Source organism: Varroa jacobsoni, unplaced genomic scaffold (genome assembly GCF_002532875.2).
Source record: "Varroa jacobsoni isolate VJ856 unplaced genomic scaffold, vjacob_1.0 scaffold_253, whole genome shotgun sequence".
NCBI lineage: Eukaryota > Metazoa > Arthropoda > Arachnida > Mesostigmata > Varroidae > Varroa > Varroa jacobsoni.
Genome location: NW_019213155.1, coordinates 364,979 through 383,895, shown reverse-complemented (window position 1 = coordinate 383,895; position 18,917 = coordinate 364,979). Strand labels below are relative to the sequence as shown.

Here is an 18,917-nt window from a genome sequence, read left to right as displayed (position 1 = left end):
GGCATGCAACAGACAGGGAGAGGGCAGGGAGGGAAGTGGTGGCTGTTTCGCGTGTTGACACGTAAAAGACGACCTGTCCATTTCTGTTGGAAGGGCAAATCTGTCATGCCACAAGAAAGGAAACGTTTAGCTTCTATTAGTTTTCAATCGCTGTAAAAGCGCTGCAAGTAAGAAGCTAAAGTTATCCAACTACGGGTGGGGCAATCGGTTTGCACCAATAACATGGCAAATGCGTTTGTTTCTCAGCAATTTTTCGTTGCCGCCGCCACCGCCACCGCCACCGTCACCGCCACCACTGATGTTGCTGCTCGTCACAAGCCATCCTCGGCGTTGAGCAATACCTATTCACTATACGTTTATATGGACAATGGTGACAACGCTGAGAAAGCCGAAAAAAAAACGATAAGTTGGCAGGTAACTTGAAAAAAGATCACTTGAGTTACAAATCTCTTAATCGATACTTTACCTGAATAAAATGCTGCTGCAGCAGCAGAAGCGGCACTATTTGACACAGAAGAGAAGTCTCGATTGTAAGAGCTCGATTCTAGACACGACGGTGATGTTAAAGCTAAAACTTTGCTCGTATCTTTCATTGGCGACAACATTCGAGTACTTAGCTATTTGACAGTAATAGCAATAATAATAATAATAATAAGATTCTATTTCTCTTTCCGGTTCTCTTCCTGTGCCTCGACAGACTGCGGCATTTCAAAAAAACGACAGGTGTTCCGTGCTTCACTATAATCGGTTCCTTTTGCGCCACCTCTGCTTCGGCTACTGTTATGGTTCGATATAGTTGGTGTCTCGGTATTTGACAACCTGTGCCTTTTGACCGAACGCTGACACCTATTTTTATCTGCTTGTCATCGCGACTATTTTCATACGATCGCTCAGATCTTCCAGAAATATCCTATGACAGGCTAATTCGTATTGAGGGAATATCATGCTAATTATAACAATAGAATAGTTATTATAAAGAAAGGTTATCATCCATTGCTTATTTTGCCTGATGATTAAAGGTCGTTTGTTAGATTGTTCGTTTTTTTTTTTTCCTTCACATTATATTAATCAAATAGGCGAGTGATTTGTCAGACTCACTGGTTCTTTTTCGGAAAGAGGTCATTCGATAATTAGTCAGCCGGACTACCTCGATGATGAGGAATTAGAGTTAATAACAACAGGAGCAACACGAATCAATAGCAGGTCTCTGAGCATTGAAGGGAAGAACCACAAAAACCTTGATTGAATCCGGTTGGCGTCTAGCTTTTGTGTGACACCAGAAATTTGATTGTTCCCCTATACATCTAACGACACCGTGGGCAGTAGCTAGATATCAAGATCCTGGCAGTCTATGACAAGCGTCATGTAAACTTGCATCTTTTATATTGACAAGATATCTCGAGGGTGGATCTAATAAGCACTTCAAAGAATTATTCTACCTACCCCATCTCTCTTCAGATTTCACCAGATCAATTGATCGCTTTGCTAGTATCATTGTCAACGCTATCTGCCTGCGCTATCTAACGGTTCCATACTTGCCCTTTTTCACTGTTCTCATCGAACGGTTTGTCTTCGCCGATAGTAACAACGGTCATATCGGTTCTGCCACCGTCGTTTGCGCAATGGACTGCAGATGTTGCACTGTTCGTATCGTCATAGAAACGGCCGTGTTCGGCGATGCCCCTTTAGTTGACGTCATTGTTGTGATGGTAAGCGGCTAATCCGTTAATCCTTTCTGTTACAGCAGAGTTACTATCTTTTGCCGCTTATACCGTTTCCGTCATTGTTATTGCTATCAATAATGTAGAAGCTCGAATTTTTATTCGATCGATTAGTGTTGTTGATATTGTGATTGATGCCGGTTGTTGTGGTGTCAGCGGTGGGCGCTGATAACGTAATTTTCGCCCGGATCGATAACATTTATTAAAACGCACGTTCTTCCTGCTGGATTGTTGTTATTATTACTATGAATATGTTATTTTTTCTCGCGTCGAAACGAACGAGTGGACGGACACACGAATATTAAGACGCGATGCATGTTGCGCCGATACTAAGTGTACCGCCTGGTCTCTACATGTCTCTGGTACATGTGTATACAACTTCTCTAGGGCTATTGTGATCGTACGAAATTGGATGAATGTCTAGATTATGCCGTCAGCTATAAGCTGGCATATACACGCATAGAAATGTAGACAAAAAAAAAACATATATATATATGTATGTATATCGATAAGCGTTACCTATTCTAATAGTATCGTTCTGTAGACTCTTTCTACGCATTACTGTAAAGAAAAGAATGGCAGTCTAACAACAGTCGTGTTACTATGCAGGTAGGGCAGGTTGTTTTTGCTAAAAATGAAAATGATTTATTGAAGCTTTGCTCCGAAATTTCCATCCGTTTTTTAGGAGACAGCAGTAATATTATTAGTGTTTATTATTATTTTTTGTTCAACGTGGGTCAGCCTCGTAACAATACGGCACACCTATTTCTCCAAATAGAAAAAAAACTAAGTTTTGAAATTGTTCAAGTCATCTCAGATTACCTAAGTTCATCTCTAATTTTTCCTGAAGGCCTCTGATCCTTCTCAAAGCCAGAAGCCTAAACATAGCTAATGTGTAACAAACGTCTCCCTGCCCGGAATATCCTGACTGACTCGATGTATTTATATTGAATACGGCAACGAACAAAAGACCAATATTTGTTCCATAAATAACGCCATGATGTGTGTGATATATATATACATATATATATATATATATAACGGCCTTTTGCACGCAACGACTCAATTATGTTTATAGCCGCTTTGATGCCGTTTTTATTTTTAGGGACATGTCAAGCTATAGAACGAGAATGAACTACCCCAGATTATTGACAAAAGACCATTGTAGCCAGACAATTGTCAAAGCATAAGATGCCTCATGATCTTAGAGACGTTCACAATGACGGTGCTGTTAATCTTTTCTCTGCCGGTTGTGATTAACTGAAGCAGTGGCCCTGTAACAATGCGACAATGCCTGTATCTATAGAGTGTATTTTAAATCTTTTTATCACAGAATGGATGTCACTATGCCCCTTTATGATAATATACAACGGTTCGCAGTATACGCCATTGTGAGAGTGCTAGAATGCTGACAAAGAGGCGTAGATCAGTATTCAATACAACAGCTAATTTGATCGACATCTAGAGATCATAGGACACGCACATCCTCTGAGTACGTAGAACACGATCGGCGTTGCGGCCGTCACGGAACGACGATCGAAAAATCGCTATGAGTTGTTCTCTACTGTGGCGTAGCGAAGGCACGAATCTTGCCGGAAAAAGACGACTGCTCCCCCTATCTCTCGAAAAGTTTCAGAGTTACCCAAGCGCAAGGCGACGTTATCGGTAATGATTGCCGCCACTGTTACTGTCGCAGCGTCGGATAAAACAGCGCATTTATCATGCTTTTGTCTACCTCGACAATGTACAATCATCTATTTATTTAGTTCCTAAATTTACAAAGGCCTGGGCCTTACAGACAAAAAGAACGAGAGCTGGACGAAGCAATGAACTGCTGGCGGCTCGCACACTCTTTTCAACTGAACGTATTCCGAAAACAGTTTCGGCATAAATTGCCACAAATATCAGCTGGTAGCAGTATCTCGTTATTTATTGAACAATATCGCTGGCGTAACTATTTGCTTTGGGTCTTTCGAGAAATATATTGAAACAATTCGAGTAGCAAACGATTTAGCTATGTAGAAAATAACCCCAATGCTAATAGCGGAAAAATCTACATGATTTTTGATGACGTTTAGTGAACTTAGAAGAACGTACGATTTTTTCCGTCGTTATGCCTAGTGGCCAATGTTCGACCTCTTCAATCCCCTGCTTTTCCATCCAAAAGTAGCATCAAATCCGTACTTAGCTACTCCGACACCCGTCGGACCGTTGATCCGTCCGGGCCGGTTCTGAGTTGGGAACGCGTCCAATATATACTTCAGTGAGTACGAACTGGGCGACTAGGAAAGCTATCTTATTTTATATAATCATATTTTGATATTTGTTATTACATGCCCATATTCCTGGCAGGTGGGGTATTTATGCGGAACAGGAAAATCTATCGAGATTCATATTTAGCACATACTGTTACCTCTTTAATAGTTGCAATACGCTTCATGACGTGAATTATTTATAAATATCTACCTAAATGGCTACTTTACTTAACTAGAAAGTACAGGTTCACACGCGCATAATACCAGGCTGACTTGTTCAAACATATATATATTACAGAATGAAATATCTGTTTTATCCAGAACTGCTGGGTGTTTCGATCGCCATATAATGGACGCTAAACAAAACGTATTTAAGGTGGAAGCTAAAGAGATAGCGAAATATTTTTTTTCGTTCAGTTGCTGCTTTAAACCTTAGGACGTTCTTTGTTGCCTCATAGATAGATTCGCAAGTGACGATCTAAACCGCCTTTGCAGTGTACCCGTTCCTACAATTACATGCACACAACTTTTACTGGACAGCTGCTAGCGCTACATGCTATACTATCCGTTTGCAATATCTCACGCCCGAAGTTGACTTTGATGAAACAAGTTCTCATTGTCTAATAAGGCACGAGTCATAGGTAGTTGTTTTTCTTCTATATAAACAGGTCTTCAGAGTTAGCTAACGGATGTTCACCTAGCTTTTCTCTAACTGACCTATGGCGCAGCAGGCTTATCCTTTCACAAAGATTTTATTATAGTCCGTAAATGTGAGATTCGATTGGAATTTACGGTTACTATGGCACAGAACTCAGTCTTGCCCATTAACCAGCCAAACCTGGCTTTCGTCCAATCATCGTAAGTTTACTACGTTACCTTTTCTACCATGACGAGAATGATTTATGCATACGTATATTGTGTGCAGGAATCTGTTTAATGATCTAAAGCGTTAGCACCCATCCAACGGCCATTATCAGAATTTCTTTCTGCGCTCCGACTTGGGCATGTGATTGAAACATGAAATCTATTGCGCGTTCTAATCCTCCTTTAACCTCGTTTTTAATTCACGAGTAGCCCATTAACATGGACACATTGAATTAATTGGACTTTTGCCGCATTCTGTTTCTTTTCGCCGTTACCGTTCTCGTCTTTGTTCGTTTCGACTATTCTCTGCTCTTCGGCCTGTTGCATTGCGGATAACAAAGCAATTAAAATCAATTCTTCGATATCTGTCTGCCCGATAACGGACTAGCAAACAGCGCGGCCAAAGGTGTCTCGCCAGAGAAACAGCCAGGATTTCGTCCTCTCGTATTAGTATTATTATCACTGATATTATTTCTCTCCGACTCGATCTTTCGAGATATATTGTGTTTCAGCTAAGCCAGCAGGAGCAACGTTTGACTGTTATATAGTCCCAGCTTGATAAGCGCGTGAACTTTGACCTAGTAACTAACCAATACTGTATCTATAGCTAAGCTGATGAGTCGTCCCGAATGAAAAACATGATGTGAGAAAACCCGACAGACTGATCGTCTACTAAATAGTGATTTGACGAAAATCTATCAGTGTTGAATTGCTAAAACAAAACGAAACCGACATTTTATTGATGAGCCCATATTGAGGACCAAAAATACTTGCTTTTCGTTGGCCTTTTCATCTCCCGACCATTGCGCAGTTCCAGTCGCGGATTCTCTCTGAATCATTTTATTATCAGCGATTCGAATAGATCCTAAACGGTCTAATATTAACAGTTCTACTTCCTAAATATAATAGGACAATGCTATACATTAACATTAAGTAAAGCATATCACTATGTATCACTTTAGCTTCGCTTAAATTAGGTCGTAGATCGTGGCAACGCAAATCTGTTCGATCCTTCATTGATATGTTTCGCACCTGTAACCGCATGCTCGTATTCCCATATCGGTGCTCATTGTGTTGGCAGATTGTGCAGATTCTTGCTACACTTGCCATACAAATGTCACCAGCCGCTATTACTATTTTGGAAATGCCTAACTTCAATGAGTCGGCTCGTTACCGTCCTGTTCCTTGTTCGATGGCGTGACTTCTATCAGGCCTCAAACGATCGTCTGAACAAACGAAGAAAACGGAGAGATTAGAAGCTGAATCATTCCAAAGAAAAAAAAACAATAGAATTAGCCAACGTAAATGCTATTGACGGCCATAGCGGAGGTGGTGGCGCTAGTGGCGGTTGTGATGGAGGTGATGGCGGATCATCGGCGCCATTCATCGTAAAAAATTTTTCCTCCGCACGCGGTCTGTCTATGGTGGCTTATGCCGTCTCTGGTGGACGCTGTATAATGTACGCTGAAATACAATGCAATAGAATTGTATTGTAAAATTATGGTCTGGACAAAATAACGACGTAGAAATTGGCTAGTGACCTATATGACAAAGAAGTAACGAGAAAAGCGAAGTTTAAAAAAAAATAATTTTTATAATGGCGGAGATATGACAGATCCAGACAAAATCATCCACTGTCGCTAGAGATGTTTTTAATAAAAGCGTCGGTGGTAATAATCGTCAGGAGGTTGGCTGTTTTTTTATTCGTGTGTATAATTCATATATAATGAGATACACAGGAAATGTAAAGATTAAAATTGAAATTGATGGGGGGGAGAGGGGGGGCTACTGAACAATAGGGCAATAATTCATTGATGCATACCTCAAAGAACTGCATGGCTTCGCAAGGATTTTTTCAAAAAAAAATTATGCAAACTTACGATGCAGCGGTTGTGTCTTGCTGTACGCTTTCAGCTCTGCGAAAAATGTTTACAATCAGTGCCTCATTGTGCTAAAGAAAAATCGCAGAATATCAAACAAATATAAATTTTTTATATAAAATAAATGTTTATCGTCTAGCTAGGGAACCTATTGAGGTGAGCGCTTCTCGTACGCTTGAATCTCGGCAATTTCTCACTTGTAACTCCCTGCCTCCGTGGCAACTGGACGTTCATACACAGAAAAGATTTCTAAACAGTCGCGTGATGTTCAGGTCCCCACAGCCTTTCAAGGGCGATAAGTTGTGCTAAAGGACAAAAAAAAAACAACAAAGAGCCACGACAAGGATAAGAATGACAGAAAAAATAAGTAACCACAAAGCGACGCCATAACGATAAGAACTTACAAAATACTTCTCTCCACTCCATTGTTTCTTAGATACAATTCCTTGCCTTCTTTCGCGTTCCAATAAACGAGAAGAGGTACAAAGTGTTCATTTTAGTACTAATTCACCTCAAATACAGTAGGGAATTGTAGACAGGAGAAGAATATATATGTACATGTATATACCGATATCGCTAACGTTAACCGATAACGCACCCGTTGCTGGACTGTTAGATAGGATGTAATAGTGGCAGGTAGTTCCAATGACAAAACGCGCACCTGCTTTTTGGTCGCGTAAATACAGAAGATGACTAAGTTCCACATTTATACATGTACACCGATATCTTTACTGTGTGTGTGTGTGTGCGCGCGCGTGTGTGTGTGTCTGTCTGTGTGTGTGTGTGTGTCTGTGTGTGTGTGCGCGTGTGTGTGTGTGTGTGTGTGTACATGCACTGTGCCATTTTTACTGATAATGCTACTGCTATCGCTTGGTCTAACGAGCCATGCGCATTGGTCTCGATTACGACGGAATCGACACAACGCGTTACTGAAGATGATAATATCCAACTTTACGAAATCAAAATAAATTGTGGAAGAAATAAAATTCAGACATTGCGAGACGTCATATGCTAATTAATACTGTGTTGTGTATATTTTTCCGTTTGCTGCAGAAACAAATATAAGCTATACTTTGGCGTTTCATCTGTTAGCTTTTTGTGGAATATTTGTTGTTAGTCCACACAGAATAATGTCTACATCAAGAAGCCGTCGAGTCAGAAATCCCGTCAATATATATTCACGGTATATTCTTTCCTTGTAAACAAATACTGATATTAGGATTGTTCGTCTTCACGTGTAAACTGAGTGTGTGTCCTTTCTGAAGGGGGTGATAGCACACACAAAACAACGAAATCTGAATTACAGTTTACGAGATTAAGTTATATTATTCTGCTTATTTTTTAGGCTTGCCGAGTGGAATACATGTATCTCACAAAATAAACAAGAATCTCGCGCCGCAGGTGGCTCATTTTCAATGCGTGTTTTCCTGGTCACCCTCCTCGGTAGAGTTTGCCATCCGTTTCGTGAGATGTGTCATGCAACGTAATTGAGCTACTATCTTCTATTTATATTTATTATGATTACTGGGTTCTGTATGAACACGAACAGCATCTTAATGCATGTACAGCATCCGGCTTCACACTGGGCTCATCAGCCCATCATTCATCTATTCTTCACACATGACCCACGCTGAACGTACGCACTAAATGTCAGCTAACATTTTCCTATTCGCTTTCCGAACTTCATCCAATGCGAGTTTGGATCTACCTGGCTTTAACTGGTTTTGTTACTGCTGCAGTATGCCGTTACGAGGTTGCAGCGATTTTTTTCGACCGATACAGTCCTCAGATTATGTTCTTATTACAATTATTGAGCTGTCAGCCGTATTCGAGCAGACGATATTACGATGATCCCGGTTGGCCTAATCCAATGCACCTTTTTCGATCACATGTTTCTGCTAAGGCCCATTGCCTTCTCTCGCTTGTCTAGTTCCATTGATTAAGGCACAACCATGCCATCTTGTTGATCACTCTGACCGCTACTCCCTGTATATTGAGTCGTTCAGGATCGTATCCATAAGGTATCCACAAAACGGTGGCCTACGACATAGCTAACGTAAACTTTAGTAATTCGCCGAAAGCATGCAAGCTCATGCTGCGAAGTATTAACCCAGACGTGAAATACTGCATGGCACATTGTTTCTGTCAGTCGTTAGCTATCCGATGGGTTGCATTAGTAAAGTCTATATTCACGCTCGGTGACCCGTTATCAATAGTCGCTGGGCTAAAGGACTTTCCCCTCTAAAAAAAAGACCTCTCAACGTAAGTTAAACCCACATCAGCAATACTCTAACACGGTATCTGCCGACTAAATCCGCTCGGCAGGGTTACTGTTATTGCACTATTTCCTATGATCCTAACTGTAAGAATTTCATATAAATATTGGATACCTTAAAGGAGGGTCTTTTTCAAACATTCGTAATATTTTGAAGATACAGATCATGTATTGATACTAGCACTAAATTGGCAGACTAATGCAAAGGATTAAGCTCCTATCACATCTTTATAAATGCTTAGTAGTTACGTTCAATTTATAGAAGATAATAAGAAAATTCTTCTTGCTAAGAGAACTAACCCTGAGAGTCTTTCTTCCCTAATAATAAACCAGACAAGCGCTTAAGATACGGGTACCATTTTTACTACCGTTGTACTGTGAATATAACGAATGGGCCAAAAAACAACCAGAATCGGAAAGACGGGCCAAGGTGCGCTGCTATGAACGCTTCATTCGTGCTTCACCATTTCCACAAGAAGCACAGATATCAACTTCAACACGGTTACCTTCACAGTCAAACGTGTGATCGAACGCATACTCATTGCACAAGTTGCAATACTGCGATCTCGCTTTTCGTCGCAAAATTACTATATCGGCCAGGGCAAACAAGTAGGTCTTAAAAATCGATTTTTAGCTTGAAAAAGTATCGTCAAAGGGCTACATAGTGCCCACTTGAGGCGCGGAACACAACTGTCAAAAGATGCTTTCTGTTAAGGCAAATATGTTTAACCCTAATATTTACGTACTAATCACCGATTGGCATTATCTGAGTCCATGCGTTTCTATAACACAATAAATAATACAGAATATTATTATTATTACTGTTATACAATACTAATCTTTTAAGTTAGCACAAAAGATTGCAACGCCTCATTATCATAAAAAGTTCAACATTCAATAAAGTACACCCTTGTGATAAAATTAATTGTAATCTAATAAAATCAAAATAAAACATTTAAGCGCGCAATTTCTTTGCGAGATAGAGACGATCTGCGCTTTCTTCGTTCTTCTACCTGTTCTCGCTGTCAAATTTATCATCGACCATCAGTAGTGACATCGCTAAAATGATCGAATCCTGGCGTCGATCTCGCTAATGCTCTATACATACTAACGCAGACACAACCACTGACTCACACACGCACACGGGCACACACACACACACACACAAACAAACACACACACACACACGCTCACAAACACAAAATTTACGCGATGCTCTACTTTATCGTTTTATTTATCTTACTTATCAGCAAATACATTTACTTCTTCTTCTTGGCCTGCGCACTGCTGCTCCCTACATGCTCCTTTCTGACCACACACACAAAACGTAAAATATATAAATACAGCAGTTACGATTATATAATAACATTTACTACTATATATATATATATATATTGGTAATATGTTTGTCTATAGTTCAAGCTATCGACTATTATTTATCTAACAGCTTATCGCTAAGTGGATATGGATATAATTGACGAGGAGGACACCACAAGGGGCTACTGGCAAAAATGGTGAGTTCTACAAAACGCAACGAGGCTCGAATACTGAAGATAGTTAGCAAACTTACTAAAAACATCTCCTCAAACGTGGAGATTCGATCGTCGTCGTTAGACAACAACTGTGCGATAGATTGGTAATAGAGTTCAAGCAAACAATGCCGGCGGATGTCGTAAGCCGCATAAACCTTTACAAAAATTATCCAGAAATTGCGTTCCGAAGCTGCGCATAGGTAAATGTGTGCAGATCTGTAAAGAGTAGCACGCTAATATGTATCTAATGTAATATAAAGATCCTCCTAAAAACATGAACGCTGTTTAACGGGTCGTAACTTTCTACCCATTCTTTCCTTCTAGGCTGTGATTAAGTCAAATAATTAGTGGGCCAAAATTTACTCTTGAACAAAATGCCATTGGAAGTGTAGCGCAAGTATAAACACAAATTTATCTATGCGACTTACAATTAATTAGATAAAATAGACGTTTGAAATAGATGCAGCTTTGAGAAGTTGGACTAGGAATATCAGCTAACTTTGTGGACCAAAAAATCGTACGAAAGGGTCCCGAAAAACCTTCATACAATTAACATCGACGAAGTTAAGGCATTTTTAACAGGACAGTTCCCTTCTAACAATTCTGGTATATTCTGTCAATGAAAATGATCTATCAAAAAAAAAGAAGGAAACTTTTATGATTTCCAGTAAAACAGACAATTTTTAGGAAAATTCGTTTCGAGTGATAAAGCTGTATTCAAATCGAATCATAGAATTCATCGACGTAGTCCACACACCCATATGTTTCCCAAAAGACCATACAAATTTAGCAGATGTTACAATGCGATGGGATATTTCAGGCAAAAAATTAATTGGATCACGTCTTTATAATGGTGCAGTGGCTGGTATCAGTTGTTTGGACCTGGTGCAAATTTTTACTTGCGCACTCCGAAGGCGTTTGATGAGAACTAAAAAACGGGACGAAGAGGCCCATAGATTAGCCTGCCCACTTCCTTCCGCTAATAAACGTTTCATTGTAAGGACGCTTTAGAGCTAAGGACTCAAAAATCATCCTCGAACCAAAATGCGCTACTGCTGATGTTATTTCAGGTTTAAAAATCAATAGTTCACCCTACACCAGCAGTGCATTGAGCACAACGGTAACGCTTTTGAGTCTCAGCGCTACAAAGTTAACAAGTTAGACACTTTACATAAATTATTTTGTGATCTATATCTGAAAAACATGCCGGTTCTATCGGTATATTTATCTATCGCATCTTCTCCGTGTAGCACTATAGTTACCATTAGACCCTGACGCCCGAATTACCCTGGTAGCTTCAAACACGTTAACGTCGGAAAGGTAACACTGAGTGTGGTAGACCATTGAATATGAACCACTCACTACTACACGTTATGAAGTAGCAAATATAAGTCAAAAATAGCCACTTTCATAGGTTTAACTATGTTAGGTCTATAAATAACAGGAAGGAAGAAAGCTGCAGATGAGGCCAAGAGGGACCGTGCGAACAAACACTGACATCCAGGAACTATCACTTGCTGCCCGTACGCGTACACAGAAAGCGAACAGGACATGAAATAGTTTTCATGGTAGAAAAAATCAAGTAAAGTAGACGCAAGGCAGAACAAACAACAAAATAGGTCAAAAATAGTTGCCAGTTATGTCGTGACACGTAACTCGAGTGCGTGTATATATATATATATATATATATATATATATATATATATATATATATATGAGCAAGATTTGGCATTGGAAAAGCCAGTAAACAAGTTTTTCCCACCTGTAACGACGTAGAAGGGAAAGCATGTGGTAAACAGCAGACGATACGATTACGGCATAAATTACGATTTGTAGCTGATGACCTATTATAGTCGTTGTCGTGGACGCAGGCGTCGCCATTTTTTATACACCCATTTTATGTCCTCCGGTCCGATCATGTGCTTATATTATATATAGATAATGATGATCATTGTTGCTTGACTTCATAATAGGCCACTGGTGCAACCACTTTTTGTTGGATGATTCCCTCGACGATAGTGACATGGATGGAGACAAGTGAAAGAAAAAAAGTTAAAGCAGAACCTCATCTTTCGGTAATTTTTGTACATTTTTTGAAAAAATTTTATTCGTTACCCTTTCGCTTATTCAGTGAATACTGTACAATATTTTTTCCACTTTATTTTTACGGAGATCTTTTTTCCTGTCTTGATTCGATACGACCATTGGCACGGATGCTACATGTAACACCTCAAATCGATGGTGATTAAGCTTTCAATTGGATGACTGCATATCAATTTTAGTAAATAATGGATATTGAACTGATTACCAAGTTACTTATATGCGATTACATATGGCCAGACAGCAAGATGGAAAAGACAGGGCAGATATTCTGATATCTTTCGCTATTTCTCGCGCGCACAGATAGTAAACACACGCTTGGATTAATTTGTTTTTGCTATCACTGTCAAGTCAGTGTAGTTTACCATTGATTGAAGGGTCTAACGCATCTAGCCTTGTAGCCCGGCAGATTTGAAAGGTTACGAACGAACTACATATTGTACTGGTCAAGGTGTCGGTATGGCCTGTTAAGGACTGGATATTTTTAAATGGCGTCTTTAACGCTTTTCGCTGTATGTAATTCCTACCGTATGGACGACTTCTCGAAGTCACCCTTTCTGTTTAGCTCCCACTAGGCAGTATGGGTCCTATAAAACGGCATGCTAATGGTATGCCTCTCCACATCTATCATTAAGCTTGCCTATTAATAACATAAGAAAAATTATTCTGCTTTTAGTCCTATTGCAGCGTAGACAAGTCGAACGTAAAAGCCGGCCAAAGACGGTCTTGAAAAATTTCGTTAAGCACAACGACGATAGCAACATGTGTAGCAATAAAAATCACAAAATCTGATTTATAATAAAGGCCAATTTTGTTCAAATCGAGGTCGAATCCTAAAATAATCTCTTTGTTACATTATCTTGTTTCTCATAACCGTTATCTATTCTTTCGCGGATAGGCATATCAGGCCTTTTTGTCTGTTATTTCTGTAATTTATAACAGACCGCAGAAGGAGCAGCATCTACTATCTCCCCTTCCGTGCGATTATTTTTCTTCGGTTGAATCTGTCCGATTCTGTTGGGTCTAGCAGTTAACCGCAACCAGGGGAAAACCTTGTCTGAGTATGTGATCCTTGAGAAAGAAGATTGAAATCATCACTAAGATTCAGACTCCGCTTAATAACCACTGAAAAAACAAAGCATCCTCTAAGGATCGCTTTCTAGTCGTTTCGGCTCAAAAAGAAAAGGAAAGAAAAACACTACGCAGTCGTTGTGTTAGAGTCACCAGTTTATTATTGTGCAGATTGTTACCACCGCTACTATTGGACAATCTTCGATGTCATTTTTCTGCATCGGCCATGCATCGTTCTACTGCTAGCTTCTCTCAAATGCATTCCCCACCAGATTGTGAGAGCTGTTGCGGACCAGGCCAGACGATAGTCGCGCTACCGGGATCGACGCTCACTGCTGATTTAAGAACGAGCCAAAAGTGAGAAAGAGATCCTTCTGATTAATCTCAAAAATTCCAAGCAAAGACGCTGCATGGAAATGTTGCATCGATTGAGCTACTACTGGGCATTTGGGGATCGATTCCCATTTATTTTGTGGGGGCCATCGTCGCAGTAGAACCAATGGCCAGTGCTGTCAACAATAAATAAATAACAACAGTTTTTGCGGGCAGCAGTGAAACAAAAACAAGCCTCGAAGGCCTTCGCTGATGTTGGACATTAGTTAGTAGCCCAATCACGCATCGGCATGTTCAATATCGGAACGACGCTACGTTCAACACCCAGCTTACTTAGTTAGGGCTAGACGTATAGGCCATATAGTATGAAGTTAGAAAATATTGTTAGTGGGAAAAAAACTAGTGTTAATGGATTTAAATGAATGAGCTGTTAAGCTTAACCCTCTACCTAGCATCTACCTATAAGAAGGCCGACATCATCAGTAAAGATACATTAGCTACTTCATGGCATGTTCCGTGCCCGCCATGTCTTCCCTTGGCACCGGGGTTCAACAGAGATGAATTAGCATGTGAGTAGGCTTCCATAGAATAATCAAATTACAGCTAGAGGGCCAACGACATTTTGTGGACCCACAATAGGACGATGAAGTAGTTCCAAAAAACTATCATTCACACAAGGCGTTTAACTGGAGATCTGCACAAACGTACAAAACAATACAACCGTATGCCATCGAGGGGTCGAGTTGGTGGCTTCGTTGCATTGGACTGCGATCAGAACCTATTCGTCCGCTCCACAATGAAGCACCCCATTCCAATAACAGTTTGTATTGTATCCCTTATTTAGGCATCAATAGTAACTATTCTACAGTACACTATGTCAAACATGACTATCGGAAAGTTTTCGTTATGTCCTGTTGAGTGTTGACCCATAGTCCTACAGCAGGTACACACAACCCGTTGACGCAGTAATAGGCCGGAAACAAACAAATGGCAAATAAAATTTCGATCGGCTTACTTACGGGGACCACTGTCAACGAGAAAAATACGGATTTCGCTAGAGGATAAGGGGGTTTGTTTGTTTGGCCTCGCCTAATCAAACTGTGAGTGAGGCAATAGTAAAGGTTGAAGAAGTTAATGCACAGAACATTATTCGACTGATGAAGGGCATGGATCAACGGATGATGCACACCGGTACAGCGCCGTCTCTCTCTCTCTCTCTCTCTCCGTTCATCTCTATATTTCGAGGGATTGTTTACCGGCAAAGCTCCGAGAATACGGACTTCCATTTCTATCGAGGCATCATCTTGCGAGGCGAAGAGAATTCAGATCCGCACAATTTGCGGCTAACGCTTTTTCTCTTCAGCGAGAGATCAAAACGCTGGGTTAAGCAAGGCTTACCGAATGATTCAATTCGACTGGTAAACGAATTCCAAATCAAATAAGTACGTGTATGATACAAATCAAAATGGGTTTTCCCTTGCCCAAACCGTTCGCTAAATTTATCATGGGTAGAGGTTGTTACTAATTTTCAAGTTCGACGATTGAAAATCCAATGTTTAGCCATAATTCTCCTGCGGCGGCCCAGATGTAACAATATAACAACAAAACGACGCGAAAAGGAATGCCCTGCGCATAGCTTCTTTACTCTTGCTTATTTATGGGACTCAATTCGCATTAATTTTGTAAAGCAAAAGGCTCTCGACAGCGCGTCTGATCCTGATCCAGATCTAAGATGCGATGGACGCCTGTAATGCCCTGTCCGGCCTCTGTCCGAAGTTGCAACAATGGATGACACTGTCTCCATGCCAGTGACAAGCTGCGTCGTGGTGGTTGTCATCATGATGCTGCCGCCGCCGCCGCCGCCGCCGCCACGATCGATACATGAAAAGTCTAGTCGGGAGGTTCATGTTCATGTGCATAGAGGTCCATTGATCTTGGACTGCGGATCTTGACCGCTAATCAGCCATAGAAGGGCGCGTTAGCTACCGCGTTCATAGTTTCCCCATTGTTGTTATGGTTGACGTTGTTGTCACTGTGGACATTTTGTATGAGTTTGTTGTCCTGAACGCTACTCTTGAAGCCGTTCGGCTGCTGTTGTTAGCTTTCCACCTGATAACAGCTGCGTGCATCGCTGTTACCGCTACTTTGGATCGCTGTGCGAGAAACCAGCGGACGGCGTCTCGTCCGCTGCGCTGTGCCAAAATGCGCTGTTAAGTTATTTTCTTTTTCTCAGAATCTCTCCGTTCGTTGTAACGTCATCAACATCGACGGAACCGATCTTGTCCGTTTCCATAGTTTGCGCACTTTGGTGTATGTTACATGCGGCATATTTGGCATGTCTACTTTATTCGAAACGTTATCTATATTATTTCATTAGCCCGTTGGATCGTTCCTCGATTCCTCCTGTTGTTCTCCCTCGTTCATGGACGAATTTCGTGTTGGCTGTAAGCTTAACGTTTCCTTTTCCTGACAGGATCGTTTAATCCGACTAATCGCTCTGGGTCTTGAACGAAACGAAAACCCACCAGCCATTTCGTCAACGACATATCACTGAATAAGCACATTGTCATACCTGTACCGCGACTTCTGCGACGGCTATTGTCCACCCACACGGTGTTCGATTGGTGGCGGTAACATTCAGCATCAAGAACGACGAATCATTATTAATGAGCAAAACGGCTCTTATTGATTTGATGACGTAATAGAAGTTAGGGCAAACGCAATAGTGACAGTGGTGACTATGATCGAAGCCAGTCGGTCAACCAGCCACTCTCCGTTTCGTCTCGAACTGAAGAGCCCCCGTGGGCTGCTAGCAGCTGATATAGCTGATACATCCGTTCGTATGGACGACGTCACAGTTAGTCACCGAAGAATTGTTTCGCGAATAGTGCTGGATGCATGTAACTAATGCACGTTTACGCGTGTGCATAGTAAAATCAGCGTTCGGAAAAACCGCGTCACAATAATTGCGACTGCGTGCGTGCAAGCCGGTATTCCACTCAAGTTCCGAACATGCGGCATCCTTCCGAATCAAGCGGCAGAAAAACCTAATAATACAATTCGGCCTTTTACCACGACCTTTGCTGCTCTGCTTGATGACGGTGAAGTATTTCGTGCTCTTCGAAAAACTATCATTCGCATACATGGGCGAACTACGTAGAAGCGTGGATCTAGAGGCTTGGCTGGATACGCGCGTTGCTTGACTGTGCGCGCGCCAGCTGGTGGCATGAAATGTAAAATCGAAAGTCAAATCTGCCATACCTCTGTTTTTGTACGCAAACGCACAATGACGTCGATGGCAGAAGTAAAGCCCGGGCGCATGGCTTTTCAATACGTCCTCGACAGTCATAGCTTACTCTACCGCATCTAAAAGCTGGGACGGTAGCGTGACCAACGCATTCTATCTGCAGCATCGATCTTCTCCACATGCAAGCCAAGTTTCCGACACTCCCACTACGGGGAAAAAGATTCGCTATGTCAGAGCCACTCACTGACTTGGATAGCATTGTTTTCCACTTCACAGTCCCACATGAGCCCCTTAATGAAAACAGCCGGCGCCGTCCACAGTCATTTACAAACTCCATTCGTCTAATTACAATATGTGTGTTTGTATGAATGGTTTAGTGTATTTGCATCGACAGTTGGCTCGTGCACCGCAATGCCCCATGGCCTATTTACCTAATGCCCCTTCACGCATAATTTATTCATTCATTCAATCGCAACGCTGCAGATTTTCCCTTCTGCCGTACTGGTTTTGCATCTGTCGCTTTCCGGACCTTTTGTTGATCATTTTTTTTTTATTTCGACACACTACCTAATGAAAGCATGTTTGTTGACGTTCCGATGCGGTTCCCGACCCAAGACCCGTCTCGTCTTATAGACCACGACGATTGCGACGCCTACCAAAGGGCTTTTGCAGGGAGTCCACTGTAGCAGTGAACGGTGGGTCTCAAGGAATCGTCATCTTCAGCGCCATCTCTAGCAACAGAGACAACTTCGATATCGACCCACGTCGTTTCCCCGTTTCAAAATAGAAAACACTGTGAAAGCTCGTGTATGTATGTGTATCATAGTAAAAGTAATAAGTAACTCTTAACGGCTTGGCGCATCACCTACTTGACCTTAGAGATATTATTGGTGTTTGGTTGGTACGATCGATTGGCAGCGAGTGGCACGATAGCCATTTAAAACATTTTGTTCCTATTCATGTAAAAAACACGAGATTGATTGCGAAACGGGTTTGGTATCGCCCCCAGATGGCTCCAACCACAAAAATGAGCATACTTTTTCATTGATACCCCTGTGTCTAGTACGCAAATATAGAATAAATACAAGCGCATCAAATAGATGGGGTGTATTTTTTTTGCCATCGCTTAGCCCTGACCTGGTATTGCATGAAGCTCGTTAAGAAGAAGTTAAAATATCGATCATGTATTTGGGAACACTGGATGCCTACGCAATACCTACCCTGGGCGTTTTATATGATCGCAAGTGAAAGCCCAGGGAATACTGCTAACTCCTATACACACACACACACACGCACACACACACACACACACATGATATTATATCGTATAGATACACACTTCATGTCCTGCTGTAGTATTTCTAACATAAATACTTCAACGATGCATATATATAATCCTGCATTAACGGGTCAGCCAATTTGTGCTGCGGCTGTTCGTCTAGTACGTACATTTTGACGAAGTTTTTATGGTATAGATCTACTATTGATCGATAGACATCAGACATTTGTGACACCTATTCAGTTCTCCGTCTATAATAGTGGATAGTTGTATTTGGGTACAGTTATTATTCTTTAGCGGCCGAAACGTGTAAGGATTATTTACAAAATTAGCTCGGTTGAAGAAGTTCTTGTTTCGAAC

At 41.2% G+C, this 18,917-nt stretch overlaps 1 protein-coding gene across 29 annotated transcripts in view; it reads left to right on the top strand.

Moving 5' to 3' along the window:
- Positions 1 to 18,917, top strand: part of LOC111258630 (uncharacterized) — an 84,162-nt gene that overhangs the window by 21,214 nt on the left and 44,031 nt on the right. For 13 of the 29 annotated variants that reach the window (XR_015310224.1, XR_015310219.1, XR_015310226.1 and 10 more), the window contains exons 4-6: positions 247 to 414; positions 698 to 795; positions 1,583 to 1,709. The exons of 11 other annotated variants lie outside the window; for them this stretch is intronic. Coding sequence is in view for 2 of the 18 variants with exons in the window: in XM_086967538.1 (XP_086823664.1) it covers positions 247 to 414; positions 698 to 795; positions 1,583 to 1,709; positions 8,066 to 8,101 (429 nt within the window). In the remaining 16 variants the exon portion in view is untranslated. Of the gene's footprint in view, positions 1 to 246; positions 415 to 697; positions 1,710 to 8,065; positions 9,985 to 18,917 lie in introns of those variants that run through there. 5 more of the 29 variants (XM_086967538.1, XM_086967537.1, XR_015310232.1 and 2 more) reach the window with 3 other exon arrangements.